We start from the raw sequence: 17,067 nt of genomic DNA on the forward strand, positions 1-17,067 counted from the left end.
TTCTGATTTTACAGACAAGGAATCTGAAACATAGAGAGGTGAGATGTAGTAATTTGCTAAGGTAACACAACAAATTACTACAGAATTAGTAAGAGGACAGAATTTGAAGCCAGACAGCATATTCCAGAGCCTAAAGTGCTGACCCTCATGAAACATTATACATGTAGAAAACCACCATATCTCTTGGTCCTCCAGCATATTTCTTCTTCTGCATATTTATTGCTATTGCCGTAAAGTGATTTGTCATCATCTGTCATGCAGACCTCTACAATAGCTTCCTAAATTGTTTCCTTGCTTCTAAGTCTTTTTTCCAAGAAATTTATGCCATGATTATAAATATATTAATAAATTTCAAATATTTTCATGTGATGTTTTTTCTTTAGCTAACTTAATGTTTCCTTAAAATTTATGCAATGATCCCTTACATACTTTCTTATGATTTCTGTAATAATCATGCACGCAGCAATTAATCCAAAAGTATCAGTGTAACGACCTATGACATAACAACCTATAACGTTGTCTATTTTAGGCATCAGATGATGGGTGGGTTAAAAAGGCTGCCACAGAGTTTAGTCTGTCAGTGAAGATAGATAATACTAAAAATAATAATCATCATCATATTAGCTAACATGTACTTATAGCTCACTGTGTAATTCCTGTGAGGTAGGCCCTATTACCACTCCCATTTTTCTTCTGAGCAAACTGCAGCACAAACAGCTTTTACAGATTCCCTAATTTCATCCAGCTATTAAAATTAAGGAGAGGTGATAAACACTATTTCTTTAGTACACTTTAAAATAGTATGCTGTTACCTTAAAAGCTTTAATATCTATTATTTTATCAACCAAATTTGATGCTCCAGCCTAAAGATGCTTGGGCATGCCATAATTTTCATACTTCTGTGCCTCTGTAGAAACTTTTCTTTCTACTTAAAATGTATTTCCCTACCTTATGTACCTAGGAAAAAGCTACTTCTTTTCAAAGCTATTCAATTTCTCACTAACAGACTTCTCCTCCACAAACACAGTTCACTACAAGATATACATATTTTAATAGTGACGAATCCAAAAATAGAAATATATATAAGACATAAAACTAACAAATAAAGGAGCCATCTACTCTGTTTTAGACTTTGTAGGAGAGAATACCATAGATCTAAACTGGATCTTGAAAAAAGATGAGGAGTTTGCCAAATACACAGTGGGTGAAAAAACCTTTAAGGAATATACTCATTAAATAGCATGGTGTCACTGAAGAATTATAAGTAACTTACTGTAGCTGAAATTTAAAATGTAAAGAAAAGATACACCAGAAATAATAAATGGAATTTATATTATGAAGATGCTCTTTGTCAAGTTAAGGAACACAACCATCAACATAAGTGAGTTTCTTTGAAAATACTCAGACACAATATAAAGTACTTAAGAAATACAAACGATTTCTTTTAACTCATTCTTTAAAAGAAATAAAGGAACTGGAAGCATTCCCCTTGAAAACTGGCACAAGACAGGGATGCCCTCTCTCACCACTCTTATTCAACATAGTTTTGGAAGTTCTGGCCACGGCAATCAAGCAAGAGAAAGAAATAAAGGGTATTCAATTAGGAAAAGAGGAAGTCAAATTGTCCCTGTTTGCAGATGACATCATTGTATATTTAGAAAACCCCATCGTCTCAGCCCAAAATCTCCTTAAGCTCATAAGCAACTTCAGCAAAGTCTCAGGATACAAAATGAATGTGCAAAAATCACAAGCATTCCTATACACCAATAACAGACAAACAGAGAGACAAATCATGAGTGAACTCCCATTCACAATTGCTTCAAAGAGAATAAAATACCTAGGAATCCAACTTACAAGGGATGTGAACGACCTCTTCAAGGAGAACTACAAACCACTGCTCAATGAAATAAAAGAGGACACAAACAAATGGAGGATCATTCCATGCTCATGGATAGGAAGAATCAATATTGTGCAAATGGCCATACTGCCCAAGGTAATTTATAGATTCAATACCATCCCCATCAAGCTACCAAAGACTTTCCTTCACAGAATTGGAAAAAACTACTTTAAACTTCATATGGAACCAAAAAAGAGTCTGCATTGCCAAGACAATCCTAAGCCAAAAGACCAAAGCTGGAGGCAGCACACTACTGACTTCAAACTATACTAGAGGGCTACAGTAACCAAAACAGCATGGTACTGGGACCAAAACAGAGATATACACCAATGGAACAGTGCAGAGCCCTCAGAAACAATACCACACATCTACAAGCATCTAATCTTTGACAAACCTGACAAAAACAAGAAATGGAGAAAGGATTCCCTATTTAATAAATGGTGCTAGGAAAACTGGCTAGCCATAAGTAGAAAGCTGAAACTGGATCCTTTCCTTACACCTTATACAAAAATTAATTCTAGATGGATTAGAGACTTAAATGTTAGACCTAAAACCATAAAAACTCTAAAAGAAAACCTAGGCAATACCATTCAGGACATAGGCATGGGCAAGGACTTGATGTCTAAAACACCAAAAGCAATGGCAATAAAAGCCAAAATTGACAAATGGTATCTAATTAAACTAAAGAGCTTCTGCACAGCAAAAGAAACTATCATCAGATTGAACAGTCAACCTACAGAATGGGAGAAAATTTTTGCAATCTACTCATCTAACAAAGGGCTAATATGCAGAACATACAAAGAACTCAAACAAATTTACAAGAAATAAGCCCATCAAAAAGTGGGCAAATGATATGAACAGACACTTCTCAAAAGAAGATATTTATGCAGCCAACAGACACATGAAAAAATGCTCATCATCACTAGCCATCAGAGAAATGCAAATCAAAACCACAATGAGATACCATCTCACACCAGTTAAAATGGCGATCATTAAAAAGTCAGGAAACAACAGGTGCTGGAGAGGATGTGGAGAAACAGGAACACTTTTACACTCTTGGTGGGACTGTAAACAGTTCAACCATTGTGGAAGACAGTGTGGTGATTCCTCAAGGATCTAGAACTAGAAATACCATTTGACCCAGCCATCCCTTTACTGGGTGTATACCCAAAGGATTATAAATCATGCTGCTATAAAGACACATGCACACGTATGTTTATTGCGGTACTATTCACAATAGCAAAGACTTGGAACCAACCCAAATGTCCATCAATGACAGACTGGATTAAGAAAATGTGACATATACACCATGGAGTACCATGCAGCCATAAAAAAAGGATGAGTTCATGTCCTTTGTAGGGACATGGATTCAGCTGGAAACCATCATTCTCAGCAAACTATTGCAAGAACAGAAAACCAAACACCGCATGTTCTCACTCATAGGTGGGAATTGAACAATGAGAACACTTGGACACAGGGTGGGGAACATCACACACTGGGGCCTATCGTGGGGTCGGGGGAGGGGTGAGGGATAGCATTAGGAGATATACCTAATGTAAATGATGAGTTAATGGGTGTAGCACACCAACATGGCACATGTATACATATGTAACAAACCTGCACATTGTACACATGTACCCTAGAACTTAAAGTATTAAAAAAAAAAAGAAAATTCAGTTGAAAATGAGGCCTTCTAAAGGTCTTAAGTCCTTTATAGATATCTGCTATCGAATATCAACAATTTTTGTAATCTCTTGATGTTACTATCACCATTATATAGATACACCGTCAGCCCATGCCAATCTACATACTCTGATTTACTTTCATCTCTCAAAAACCTTTCACCTGATACTAAAATGTCTTAGAAAATGTTTTGAATATGACCATATTCTGTACTACAGCAATATAGAATACCTCAGCATGTCAAAATTTCACCAATTATCCATTAAATCTGCACAAAGCAAATTCCTATCCAAATTTGAGATGAAAAACATGTTACTTTCTAAACATAGGTCAGAGTTTAAAGCAAACAACACCTCTACAACACAAATAATTTATGACCCTTGAGTGGGATGGTCTTTCATTTCTTCTTTTTGAATCTTTATTCAAGCATGAAATTTCTCTAAGATATCATTAACTAGTATTCATATGATCCCAACCCCTTTTGGACAGCCCTAAATCTTTAAGTAAAAGCAATTTCCTAGATCAAGTCAAATTCTGGTTTGTTGTAACCTCTTACTCTTTTGTTTGGATCCATCTTGAACAAACTAAATCAAAAGAAAACCAGTTAAAAAGAAACAAACAAAAAAACAAATATTTTGTTTTCCATTGTGAAAACTCATTAAGCAATTGAAAAAAAGTCTCTTCTATAAATATCCTCTTGTTTTCTTTGTCCTAACATATTTGAGTCAGGGCAGAGGACAAATTCTCCTACTCAGAAAGTGACTTGGAGACTCCATCCTCAGCCTTTATTTCGTGAATCTGCTAGTAACATGTTAATCTATCCTATGGGTCGCTTTGCTTGTATCATTACTCTTTAGACATGGTTAGAATATTGGAAATGTATCCCTTTAATTGATTTTTTTCTGCTAAATCTCTGACTGTGTTTTTACATAAAAGCCATTAAGTAAATTTTTGCACCTGGATTTAGTGCCATTATCAACAACTTTTCCCCTGGCATAGGTAACTGAATCTGTTTTCCTTTCTTTCTCTAGAAAGATGAAGAGATCTACAAAGAGCTTTAACATAATTAGAGATATAATTAACTAGAATTACTTCCTTTTGTTTAGTGATAAATAAAATATGCAATTATGATTTAAAGAAGCATTAACGTATTTTCAACATCTAATGCTTTTCAGACTCTGAAGAAGTATAGATCATCATAATCTCAGAATTATTTCTCAATCCTAAGTTGAAATACAGCATAGCTCAGATGAACTGTTTCTTAAGGTCAGATGTCCTCTCTAGTACATACACAGACATCACAAACAAAATGTCTGAGATTCAAAGTAATTTTATGACCAAAATTTCCTAGACCTTTTTCTGTCAACAATTTATCTTAAATTGTTTCCAATTCTCCTGCTTAGTTGAATTCTTCTGGTTCTTTTCAGCTATATAGCCCTGTGTTATATAAAAGTTAAAGAATTTAAACAGATTATCAAATTCGTAGCTTGAATTTGGCAGGCACAGAGAAAGCATGTCCATTATTGAAAGAGACAGCATGTCATCATTGACAGAGACAGTATCAGTATGTCATCATTGAAAGTATCAAGTAAATCAAGAAACAAAAGTATAAACTATATTACTAACAAAACATGTAAAAAGCTAAAAACCAAGGCCCCCAACATAAGTAGAAGAACTTCCAAAACCTAAAGAAATATAACAAAGGAGTTTGCAAAAGGAAATGAAAAGTGCACATGGCAAATAGCAAACAAAAATACAGCTCTGTAAAGTATGGAGCCCATCTTAAGTTGCAAATTTATATTATTTATGATTTCTATTATACACATCTGAATAGAATCCTGAATAATTTAGAACATGTTACCGTAAGTAAGGGATTCTAGTAATGCAACCTAAAATATGGGTGTGGTTGAATGGAGTCGATGGGCAGAATGGATTAATGACTCAGGTATGAGAGGCTAAAAAGCTAACGAGTCTTACACATGGTAAAATGTTTGGGCAAACCTCACTTTGAAAAGAAAACCATGTGCTCACTGATACTTAAAAAATGCAGAATTTATTGGGCAAAGTACAAGAAACAAAACTACAAAAAAATCAGAATATTTGCATGACGTGGATTCTTCTTGCCACTTTTAGCATTTACAAGAAAGATGAATTCAGACTACAGTAGTCTGAATGCAAGCAGAAATGGGAGGAGAAATATCAATTTTATAAGGTGGTATGGTCTGCCTGCAGGTGTTGTACATAGTTAATCAAGAGTCCCATAATTTGGAATTGAAAAATTGAAGATAAAACTCTAAGTATCCTGTCCCCCAAATTGAGATGGTGGTAAAACTATAGCCTTATCAGAAGATAAAACTGATGCTCCAGATACAAAGGCAATGAGTCCACTGGCAAAGACAGAATTTAGGTCTTGTCCTTCCTCCCAAACCCACAGTTTCAAATGGCCTTAAGACAGTAGTCAATAATTAAAGAGAAGGGCTGGTCATAGCATAGATCAAAGTATATTTATATGGCCTTGGACTATAGTTCCTTTCAGATGGTATTGGGTTATAAAGCAAGTAGACTGGAAGCTTAGTAACCTTGTAAAGAACTTTTTTGTTGAATTTGAGAGTAGCTGACATCAGCCCTTGATTAGTCAGTCTTGAAAGTAATCCAAAGGTCCCTAAACCAATATTAGCAGAAGGTGGATTGTGAAAGGTGTGCTGTCCTTAGATAGAGATATTCTCCAAACCAAACTTGGAGGTAACTGTGAAGAATAATGTGCCAGGAAGAACTACCCTGAGAGCAACACTGGGGCCCATGAAGGAGAGTGGACAGAAGACACCTTCTCAGAGGCCTGCACGTCGTCTACTAGATTGGCTTTCCAAGGAACTCTCTGAGCTGTGGGGTGGCTCATCCTTCCTGTCCAGTAGCGTTTGATAATCACTTCAGCAAATCTATTCTGAATGTTTCTTGGTGACAACAGAGACACCAAAACAGCCTTAAACTGCTTACCTATTTAACTAATTTTAAATGAGAAAAAGTAAACACTGTCTTTCTTTAGGCACTATTATTTGTTTCTCTTTTACATACAGCAGAACTTAATGCTAATCAATGTAAAATACAATTAATAAGAAAATATACAAACCATTATAAATTTAGAAGAAAAACCTATAAACTAAAATATTTATATTAATAAAACAGAAGAAATAAAACTTAAGACTCAACTCAAGAAGTTAGGGGCCAAAAAGAAATCAAACTTTAGGAAATCTGAAGAGAATTATTAGAAAGAAAAGTAAATTTTAATGAATTCGAAAGCAAATAAAGGTAATATTAATTTTTTTTAATCCAAATAATGATTTTCTAAAAAAATTTAGCTGAGAAAATGGCTAATCTTGTCAGGTAAAATAAATTAAAAGAATAAATGAATACACACGGTAATAAATACTAAGAAATGTCATAGACATGGAAGTAATTTCAGACAGCTCTTTAAATACTGATGTGAAATTTGATCAAGAAATTTTACTAAGTGAATACTTAAGGTACAAAACAATTTATACAACATGTCACCCTTTGGCTAATGAAAGCAAATGATAGCTATATATAGATTTGTTTGTATTTTCTTGTATTTACCTGAAATATCTCAAATAATATATAAATATTCCAACCACATAAGTTGACTGTGAGGAAAAGAATTGGATAGTAGTGGGGGAAGAGTTTACACTTTTTTCTTTTGAAGTTTAAACCATGTGATTATATTGCCAGGTCAAGAATATTTTCTAAAAAGTAATATAGCAATTCAAATTTACATCTTAAATGATTGCCTTTTTTTCAATCGGAGGATAATTTCCACTTAACTAGAGGTAAGCACCATTTGTAACATCAGGGAAATGCCCCTCGCTGCATGCCTAGGTTGGGAGGTATCTGGAGCCATACTGTTGGTTAGAGGACATGCAACACGTACAAGTTTCCATTCTGTGAGGTCTCTACATGTTTAATGGTTTTCTTGTACACTGTGTTTTCTAAAGTCTTTCCGTTGCAGAGTAAAAGTTACATTTACTTTAGAATTATTTTAAAAGCATCACTTTTCAACAAAGTTAGCATTTGTATAAATATAATTAGCATAAAATACTAAAGATTATCCACAAACCCAACCAGTTTACAACTCATTTTTGAGCTTTTTAAAGAGGTTGCAGTGAAATATCCACAGGTTTTCAAAAAAAAGACAATTCTTTCACAGTACAATAGAGGGAGCTGAAGGTTATGTCAGTTTATCCAACATGGTTATTTTTAAATCTTTTGGCGACATCCTGTGAAAGAAATATTGAATTCTCTTTTTTAAATTTTAATCCTCCTTAATCTCTTATACTTCTATTGATTTAAAAATTACTCAAAAACCAAAGTGAGCAAAACCCAAACACTTCTATCTAAAGTGAAATGTGAATTGTAAACTTATCTGTCTCTCCAAGTGGAATTTGTGTAGATATTTTCTGGTTTCTTGAGAATGATCTAGTCATAAGGACCAATGTTTCTTTTCAATGTCAAAGGCAGTACTGGAAATTTACACCCTTCTTCTTAACAAGTTGATTGAAAGTCATACCTGAGCAAGTAATTTTGGCTTCTTCATAGTGATCACAGGTAAGTCCACCCCACTGCCAGTTCTTGCAGTCCCAAAGAGAAGTTTCATTTCCGTTACAGCTACTTAGAAACAGCCACGTGTTTGTTGCCTGGATTTTGGAGTATACTTGATAGGATGTTTTGAGTGCAGATCCACATCCCAGCTGCCTGCAAACCACATCAGCTTCTTTCAGTCCCCAGCCTCTGTCACACACCTTCCCTAACAGTCTCTGAATCTCCACCTCAACTGTCCCAGCACACCGGCTGCCTCCACCTCTAAGTCTTAGCTCCAGATCTGATCCATCTGCAAAAGAAACATAAACTTAAACCATCGATACATATGGAGGTTAGCTTCCAGAGCATTTTTTTGTGTCTTTTTTCTTCTCTGATACTGATACACTGGAAATTATAGCTTACTTATTTCCTGACTTTTTAAGAAACAATAAGATAGACCACAAATTTTTGTTAGAAATGGGATTGTAGTTTCAAGGGTTGATAAAAATTGTCAATGGCAGAAAGATATGAGCAATTCTGCTTTAAAAGAGATTTCTCAAAAAGTGGGTGAAGGATATGAACAGATACTTCTGAAAAGAAGGCATTTATGTGGACAACAAACATATGAAAAATAGCTCATCATCACTGGTCATTAGAGAAATGCAAATCAAAACCACAATGAGATACCATCTCATCACAGTTAGAATTGCGATCATTAAAAAGTCTGGAAACAGATGTTGGCAAGGATGTGGAGAAATAGGAATGCTTTTACACTGTTTGGTGGGAGTGTAAATTAGTTCAACCATTATGGAAGACAGTGTGGTGATTCCTTAAGGATCTAGAACTAGAAATACCATTTGACCCAGCGATCCCATTACTGGGTATACACCCAAAGGATTACAAATCTTTCTACTATAAAAACACATGCACATGTATGTTTATTGCAGCACTATTCACAATAGCAAAGACTTGGAACCAACCCAAATGCCCATCAATAATAGACTGGATAAAGAACATGTGGTACACATACACCATGGAATACTATGCAGCCATAAAAAAGAATGAGTTTATGTCCCTTGAAGGGACACGGATGAAGCTACAAACCATCATCCTCAGCAAACTAACACAAGAACAGAAAACCAAACACCTCATGTTCTCACTCATAACTGGGAATTGAACAATGAGAACACATGGACACAGGAAAAGGAACATCACACACTGGGGCCTATCAGGGGGTGGGGGGAAAGGGGAGGGAGAGCATTAGGACAAGTACCTAATGCATGGGGGGTTAAAACCTAGATGACAGGTTGATACGTGAAGCAGACCACCATGGCACATGTATACCCATGTAACAAACCTGCACATTAAACACATGTATCCCAGAACTTAAAGTTAAAAAAATAAGTAAATTTAAAATTTTACAAAGAGATTCCTATGAAATTTTGTCTCTCTGAGCTCCAGGTAGATTCTGAGTTTGAAGTGTGCTCCATAACAGTAGTCTGAGTAATTATTACAGAGAATGACGTCAGACAACTCTCCAAACTAGTTGAATAAAGAACATGTCAAAGATTACAAGTATAAAGGAATTCCCAGCAAGGAATCTACTAGGCATTTCTACTTCTTACATCTATTCCTACTCCTAAGGAGCACAGGACTTTCTCTTTCTGCTTTTCTTTTTGTTTAGTGCTTTGGTTTTGGTTTTAACGTACCAGAACATGTTACGCCAGCATCTTCATTGTGATTGCAATAATGCTTTCCCCATTCATGGTGTTTACATTGCCAGACCGCAGGTTCATGTCCCTGGCAAGAAACACTGTCAAGCCAGATGTGTCCGAATCCCTCACTGGCGTTAACTCGACCAATGGCGGTGATAGCAGTTGGACATCCCAGTTGCTTGCATGCCACAGCAGCATCATGACTGTCCCAGCCATCATCACATATTGTCCCCCATTCTCCTTGGAATCTCACTTCTAATCTTCCTGAACATTCAGTGACTCCATCTACCAGTCTCAGGCTCAGATCTGCTCCCTCTGTAACAGATACACAACAGGTCTGCGATAAGGAAGTAAGAACATGAGACTATAAATAGCTGTACCTAAGATGAGTTAAGGAAAACGGGAGAGATGTAAGTGGAGACAGAGAAAACTGTGATGTACTGTACTAGCACTGGAAATCATTCAAGATGGAAGGAGGAGTGGATCAGGCAAGAAGATGGACATCTCAGTATAGACAGCATATATTACAGGAAGTGTTTCTAACAGGAGATCCAGGGACTGAATTTCATCTAGAGACCTGCTATTTGACCACCACAGAGTTCTTGTTAGAACTGTTTACTTTTTCTGGTTAATATATATTCGCACGTGTTTAACTGGCACCTGCATCCTTCAGTTTGCCTCCATACTTAGCAATCCCTTTTGCCTCTGACTGCATTCTCCATTGATACTACCTAGCCTGTGTGGTATACCTGAACCTGTTGTGTCCACTTCCTTAGTTTAAAAGCAGAGCAAAGAGAAAGGAGGCTTCAGTACTACAATTTTCACCTTCCCCAAATCAATATTCTTCAAAGAATAGACGTTGATTCTGAAGAATATTCTGTAATAAACTAAACTGGTTTTTTCCTCTGGCAGTTTCCATTTTCATTCTCACAATATTATTTATTGTGATTCCTCAGCATGTGCTAACTGGGGGCCTAGAGAAATTTTGATGGGTAAAAGAGAATGGAAGGTATAGTCTGTGGTTTTTCTACTCCAAATTCTTCACATTCTTCAGCTAACAAAACCTATCTTTCTTATAGGAGTTCCATTCACTGTGGTTCAGGCTATAGCTGATCACATTGTTCAACAAGAAAAAGCCTGTTCAAGACATGCAGAAAGAGATAGAACCCAGATGACATTGTTCAAGAACCTGAATCCAACCATGCATGAGGCTAACTATACCCTCTGAATTTCCCAGTTTTGTGAGCCAGTATTCTCTTTGTTTTAAATGAGTTTGAATGGAAGTTCATTTATTTGCATAGAGAGAGAGAGAAAGAGAAAGAGAGAGAGAGAGAGAGAGAGAGAAAGAGAAAGAAACCTGGTGAAGATAGGGATTTTTTTACTCTTATTTTCCTAAGTGTTCTCTGGGGTTCAAGACACACTCAATCTCCTTTTATACTAAGAATTCAACAGAAAAACGAAGAGTGGTTCTCTGCACACACAAACCATTGTACCTGCCCCCAGTCTGAGTATCAACGTGAAAGTCTCTAGACAGATACAATGCATATCCAGTATAAATAAAATTTTAATGGGAAACCAATATTGATTTTTAAAAAGTGATTTGCTTCTGTGAATTTGAAAAATGATTTGGGAAAGAGTGGGTTAATGAGGCTAATGAGGAGGCTTTTGTAGATTAGATGATAACTGGAGTGGTTTCGTCTTAAAACTTCATAGTGCAAAATTTCCTAGTAAAGCCCTTCCTTCCTTCCTTTTTCCCCTCTTTTTCTTTTCGGTCTCTCCCTTTCTTTATGGGCTTTTCCTAAACACTGTCTTCTTTTCTTATGACCTGGATCTCAGTTTCACTATACACCCTTCTTCCCTAACCTATTTCTCCTAATTTCAGGTAAGGTAAAAAGTCCACAGGTATCAGAACTGAAACCTGAAGTTAGGTTAAAATGTGGTGACAAAAGAAGCAGATTTCATTATGTTCTTAAGAGTTCAGGCTTTTAAGATTTATTACCCCTTTCTTTTGTCCTCTCCTGGAGAATAGAATGAGCCAAGATCAGTCCTTACTTGAGCAAATCACTCCAGCATCCTCAGCATGATCACAGTTATGCTTTCCCCATCCTTGATGTTTGCAGTTCCAGAGAGCTGACTCATTTCCGCTGCATATAAGATCATCAAACCAGATTGGTCCAGAGCCTTCTCCAAAATTAGCTGAACCAGAGAAACTGACAGCACTTCCACATTCAAGTTGTTTACAAACCACAGATGCATGATCGATGTTGAAGTTATCATCACACACTGTTCCCCACTGTCCTTGGAATTTGATCTCTATTCTTCCAGAACACTTATTCCCTCCATTCGTCAGCCTCATTTCCAAATCGGATCCATCTGGAGCAGAGAAAAGACCAGAGTTCAGAAGTTACATTCATTTAGAAGTGATTTTAGAAAATAAGTTTCCTCTGGACACTTAGGATTTGATGTTGTCCTTAAAATGGTGCCTGATTTTGGATGTTGCCCAGCTCCACACAGTGGAGAATTTTAGTATGTTAAAATCTAGGAAGCAATTAGGATTTTTATCTGTATCTACTTACAAAGGAAAATATTTACAGATTAAAGTTTTTAAACTTTCTGTTTTGTTTTGTTTCCTTCCATTACTAGGATAGATGTAAATACTTTTTATATAGAAATAGATAAATTCGACTCAACTTATTTAAATTTGACTCCAGCTAAAGCTTTAGGTGTATAAATTTCAAAAAGCAAATTGATTAACTCCACTGGTAGTTATAAAACAACAGAAAATAAGAGCTAAACGTACTACACTGATGTTTTAGCTAAACAGCCCGTTCTATAGACAGCAATAATTATGATAAGAGCCTGCTAAAATTTATGATAATTTTAAACTTTGCAGTAGATGTTACTTTTGTTATTCTCCATTTCACACCTCCCATAGTGGTTAAAAATAAGAGGAAAGAAGGAGGAGATGAAAGAGGAAGAGGAGAAAGAAGAAAGAGAACTGAGTCACCAAGAGAACCATGAGAATCTTCAGCAACTGTTACTTACCAAACAGTATGCCAGTAGTTTTACATGTATTATATCATTGAGTCCTCAGAGACTGAAGTTTAAAGAGATTTGACAACTTGCACAAAATCATAGGATATTAGCTATGGAAAATTTATTTCAGCATTTTTCTAGATGCTACTGTGTGTTTCTCTTATCACATCACAATACCTGGACAGAGATAAGTCCTTTCTATAGTCGGTCCTCTGGGAGAGAGAGAGGCTGGGAGGTGAGAGGGTTGCATAAAAAATTAATGAAACAGGCCAATCATGGTGGCTCACGCCTGTAATTCCAGCATTTTGGAAGGCCAAGTCAGGCAGATCACCTGAGGTCAGGAGTTGGAGACCAGCCGGGCCAACATGGTGAAACACCGTCTCTACTAAAAATATAAAAATTAGCCAGGTGTGGTGGCAGGTGCCTATAATCCCAGCTACTCGGGAGGCTAAGGCAGGAGAATCACTTGAACCTGGGAGGTGGAGGTTGCAGTGAGCCGAGATTGTACCATCGCACTCCAGGCTGGGGGACAAGAGTGAGACTTCGTTTCCAAAAAAAAAAGAATGAAACAAACAAGGAGAAATGGGGAGCCCAGGAATCTGAATTGGGTCAGAAATGTGCCCTTGGGATTTGCCAGCAGAAAGTCCTGACACATGGCTTTCTCAGTTATTGTGGGGCCAATTGCAATAAAACATATGAAGATGTTTTGTAAATTAAAACCACAACGTAAATGAAATGAATAGCACTGCACACTGGATCAAGCAATTATACTTTCAAAGAATCCTTCCTACAACAAGAAATGATGTATTAAAGCTAGAAATAGTTGATTTTTGTTCACTAAGTTGATTGTCAGTTAATGGACAAAAGGGTAATAATTTGTGGGTCAACACATCAAAACAAGTCACTGGGAAAGAGAAAAAGGAAATAACTTAGATGTCATGATATTTCTATGATATAGGAATAGTAGGTTACATTAAGCTTACTGAATATAAAATTTAAGCTATCACTTTTTGGCTTTTTGGTTAAGATCACGTATAAAATTGAAGCCAGTCACTTCCTCATTAATCACAGTGTTCAGAATTATTTTCATTAAAAAAAAAAATGCCCTTATGTTTTGTGGTTTTCTAGCAATGGATTGAGTACTTTTATGCAGGAACTAGATTGCTTACAGGAAAGTGGCTTATTCTAGGTTTTAACCCATCTGCATATTTCTTCCCCACCAAGGATTTTGTGTTGAGGCTTTGACTAATGCAAGTCTTACCTGAGCAAGTCACTCCAGCATCTTGTTGGTGAGTACAGTTACTATGCTTTCCCCATCCATCATGTTTGCAGTCCCAAAGAGCTGACTCATTCCCACGACAAGAAACATGATCCATCCAAATGCGTCCAGAACCTGCACTGGAATTAGCCCATCCAGTGGCTTTGATAGCAGTTGGACATCCCAGCTGGTTACAAATCACAGAGACCGCTTCCATGCTCCAGCCATTATTACACACCGTTCCCCACTCCTCCTGGACTTTCACTTCCACTCTCCCACTACACTTGTTTTCACCATCCACTAGCCTCAGCTCCTTGGTTGTTCCTCCTGCAACAGTGGATTAAGACAGTCACTGGCCAAGGTCGCAAAAAGCAGGTAAAAAATTATTTTTTACATAAATTATTTATCCTTCAAACTCAGATTTGAGAACCATCCCAGTTCTATACATGGTAAAATAGAAGAACGTTATTTCACAGTCATTCAAATATAAGTATCAGTATTAATGGTTTCAAATTAAGCAGTGCTATATAACCAGTAAAGGCAAGTAACTCAATAATGTTTAATAGCTTTATTTTATGGTTGAAGAGTCTTAATAGTGGCAATTTATATAATTTCCATGAAGCGTTTTCAAGTTAAATAAGATTCTACAAAACGTTATGGGGATGAACTTTTTACATTTCTCCAAAATCGTAAGGTCGATAGAAAGAAGGCTAATAGAGAATTCATGAAGATGAAAAGACTAGTTGTAAGAAATTTAACCCTTATTTCATACAAATATGTAAAATAGCATAAATCTTAAAAACACTAGACTGAAACTTATCTACTTAAATAAAAATTAAGATGGATATATTTTCCTGCTATTTTCTACCATAAAATAAACCTGTTTGTACTCTCTTCCCACCCCCAGATGATAGATGATCTCAGTTGCCTCCTTGGCATTATTTTAGCTTTATTTAGGAATCCAGTGGTCCCACCAACCAGGCATCTCTCAATACATTTTTAGATAAATTTTGGCATTTGAATTTACTAATGTGTTTCCCAAATTCACTTTTGTTCTAATGATTCTGAAGTTTCTCCTCCTTTGTATTCTTTCCTATTTTTTAGCTCAACATTATTTCTAATCTTTAAGTAAAATTCATCTTTCTGCTGTGAGTTTATTTTATTTGGTGAGGAACCATGCTAATATTTTGGTGTCGCATGGTTAGATTTTTATTGTGTGCTTTTAATAATATCTGATCCTTTGAATACATGGAGCATGTCACCTAGTTTTTAGATGCTACTCAGCCTTCAGAAAAATTGTTTGCTTTTTAACTGTTCTTGTCAGAGTGGGTGAAGGCTGTAAGTAAATTTGACAGAGTACTCACCAAGAGAACTGGTGACAAAACAGGCACTGAGAAGTAAGACCACAGCAATAGTGAAGGGACTCAAGTTGACAAAATGTCTTCTGACGTCTGTGAAAAAAAAAAGAGGGCAAAAGTAGCATCTTCCCAAAAAAAGACTTTGGAGAAGATAGACAGTTTCAGAGGTTAATTAACAAAGAAGGTCAAACCAAGACAGAAAACCCTTCCTTTTAAATTGCAAGGTGGGCAGGAAACATTCATACCCAGGCTCATATAGTTTAAGTGAAATAGCTTTGAAAATGTTCATGTTTATAGGCAACCTAGAGGTGAGGGACTAGAAGAAGGTTGGTGGTGGAAATGAGAATTGCAAGGGCAACCCTTAAAACTTGGAAAATGAGAACAACATCAATGAAACTTATAGTAGACAATTCTCCCAGCAGGCACAGGGAAGGTATCCTGAGATTTCTCTATTCCCTAACCATCTCGATATTCAATTACGGATGCCCCCATCTTCAAGACTACCTGAGCCGCACTGATAGAGGATAAGTTCCATGAGTAAATGAATTATATCTATCATGTTCACCATAATTTCACCAGTACCTGGCTTGATGCTTGCCAAATGGTAGCTAGCTGAACAATACCTTGATGGAATAAAGTGACGATATTCATATCTGAAAAGCTCAAATATTAAATCTTGTCATCTTTACCTGTATCATTATCACATAATACACTCTTTAATGCTGTTATTACTCTCATATCTTCTTATTACTCTAACCCAACACTAATTTAAAACTAAAACTGCTAAATGATTTTAACATGTCCAAATAACTCTTGAAATAGATAACTCACTTATCAGAGTAGATAATCTTCTTTATGTAATTAACTCTCTATCCATATTCATTTCTGCGTATTCCATCTTTTCTAACAACGATTTTTTCATACTCAATACATTTCAGTTAACTTTAGTTCCTGACTTAATTTCACCTCAGCAGTTTTACAAAATTAATGCCAACTCTGATTCCTATATCACATCTTCAATTTTGAATCTATGGCAAATCAAAGATGCTGCCATATAAGCCTATGTCCTTTTTCCACTCCTTACTCTCCTCATGCCAATCACTTTTAAATCACATCCATTGACTGTCATAATAATATACCCCATTAAAGGGGAAATGTAGAATAAATGAGAAGCTTTTACCAGCAGATCCAGAGTCTTCAAGTAGCACCATTCTGAGTTTGTTCATTCCAAAGTTTTATAACTTCAATGATTCTTAAATCTTCTTGTATTATTCCGTAGAAATGTTCTTCTAAAGAAAAGGACTAAGAATTCTAAAAATCACTTCACTCTCATGAAAATGAAAAGGCTACATACGGAGGCGGAGTCAACCCAAAAAGGGAAGTCATTGAAAGAGCTGAGGTTCCATTTCGTACTCATGTTTTCTTCAATATGGGACATGAAACAACCAAAGGAAATTGGGAAACACTTCCCACAGATTTCGAAAAATTAGAGGAAATACTAACTCATATGCTGCTGTTGCTTAATTAAAT

At 36.1% G+C, this 17,067-nt stretch overlaps 1 protein-coding gene and 1 long non-coding RNA gene across 11 annotated transcripts in view; one reads left to right on the plus strand and one right to left on the minus strand.

The window, feature by feature from the left end:
• Positions 1–16,891, minus strand: part of CD163 (CD163 molecule) — a 34,684-nt gene extending 17,793 nt beyond the window's left edge. For all 10 annotated transcript variants that reach the window (XR_013400845.1, XR_013400847.1, XR_013400846.1 and 7 more), the window contains exons 1-6: positions 16,718–16,891; positions 15,544–15,630; positions 14,183–14,506; positions 11,938–12,258; positions 9,880–10,200; positions 8,160–8,480 (exon numbers count right to left, since the gene is read on the minus strand). Coding sequence is in view for 7 of the 10 variants with exons in the window: in XM_077953513.1 (XP_077809639.1) it covers positions 8,160–8,480; positions 9,880–10,200; positions 11,938–12,258; positions 14,183–14,506; positions 15,544–15,630; positions 16,718–16,763 (1,420 nt within the window). In the remaining 3 variants the exon portion in view is untranslated. The remainder of the gene's footprint in view (positions 1–8,159; positions 8,481–9,879; positions 10,201–11,937; positions 12,259–14,182; positions 14,507–15,543; positions 15,631–16,717) is intronic.
• LOC144332767 (uncharacterized) overlaps positions 14,495–17,067 on the plus strand; it is a 42,285-nt gene continuing 39,712 nt past the window's right edge. The window contains exon 1 of the long non-coding RNA XR_013400848.1: positions 14,495–14,554. This is a non-coding gene — a long non-coding RNA (uncharacterized LOC144332767). The remainder of the gene's footprint in view (positions 14,555–17,067) is intronic.

The sequence above is a fragment of the Macaca mulatta genome, chromosome 11 (assembly GCF_049350105.2).
Source record: "Macaca mulatta isolate MMU2019108-1 chromosome 11, T2T-MMU8v2.0, whole genome shotgun sequence".
Lineage (NCBI taxonomy): Eukaryota > Metazoa > Chordata > Mammalia > Primates > Cercopithecidae > Macaca > Macaca mulatta.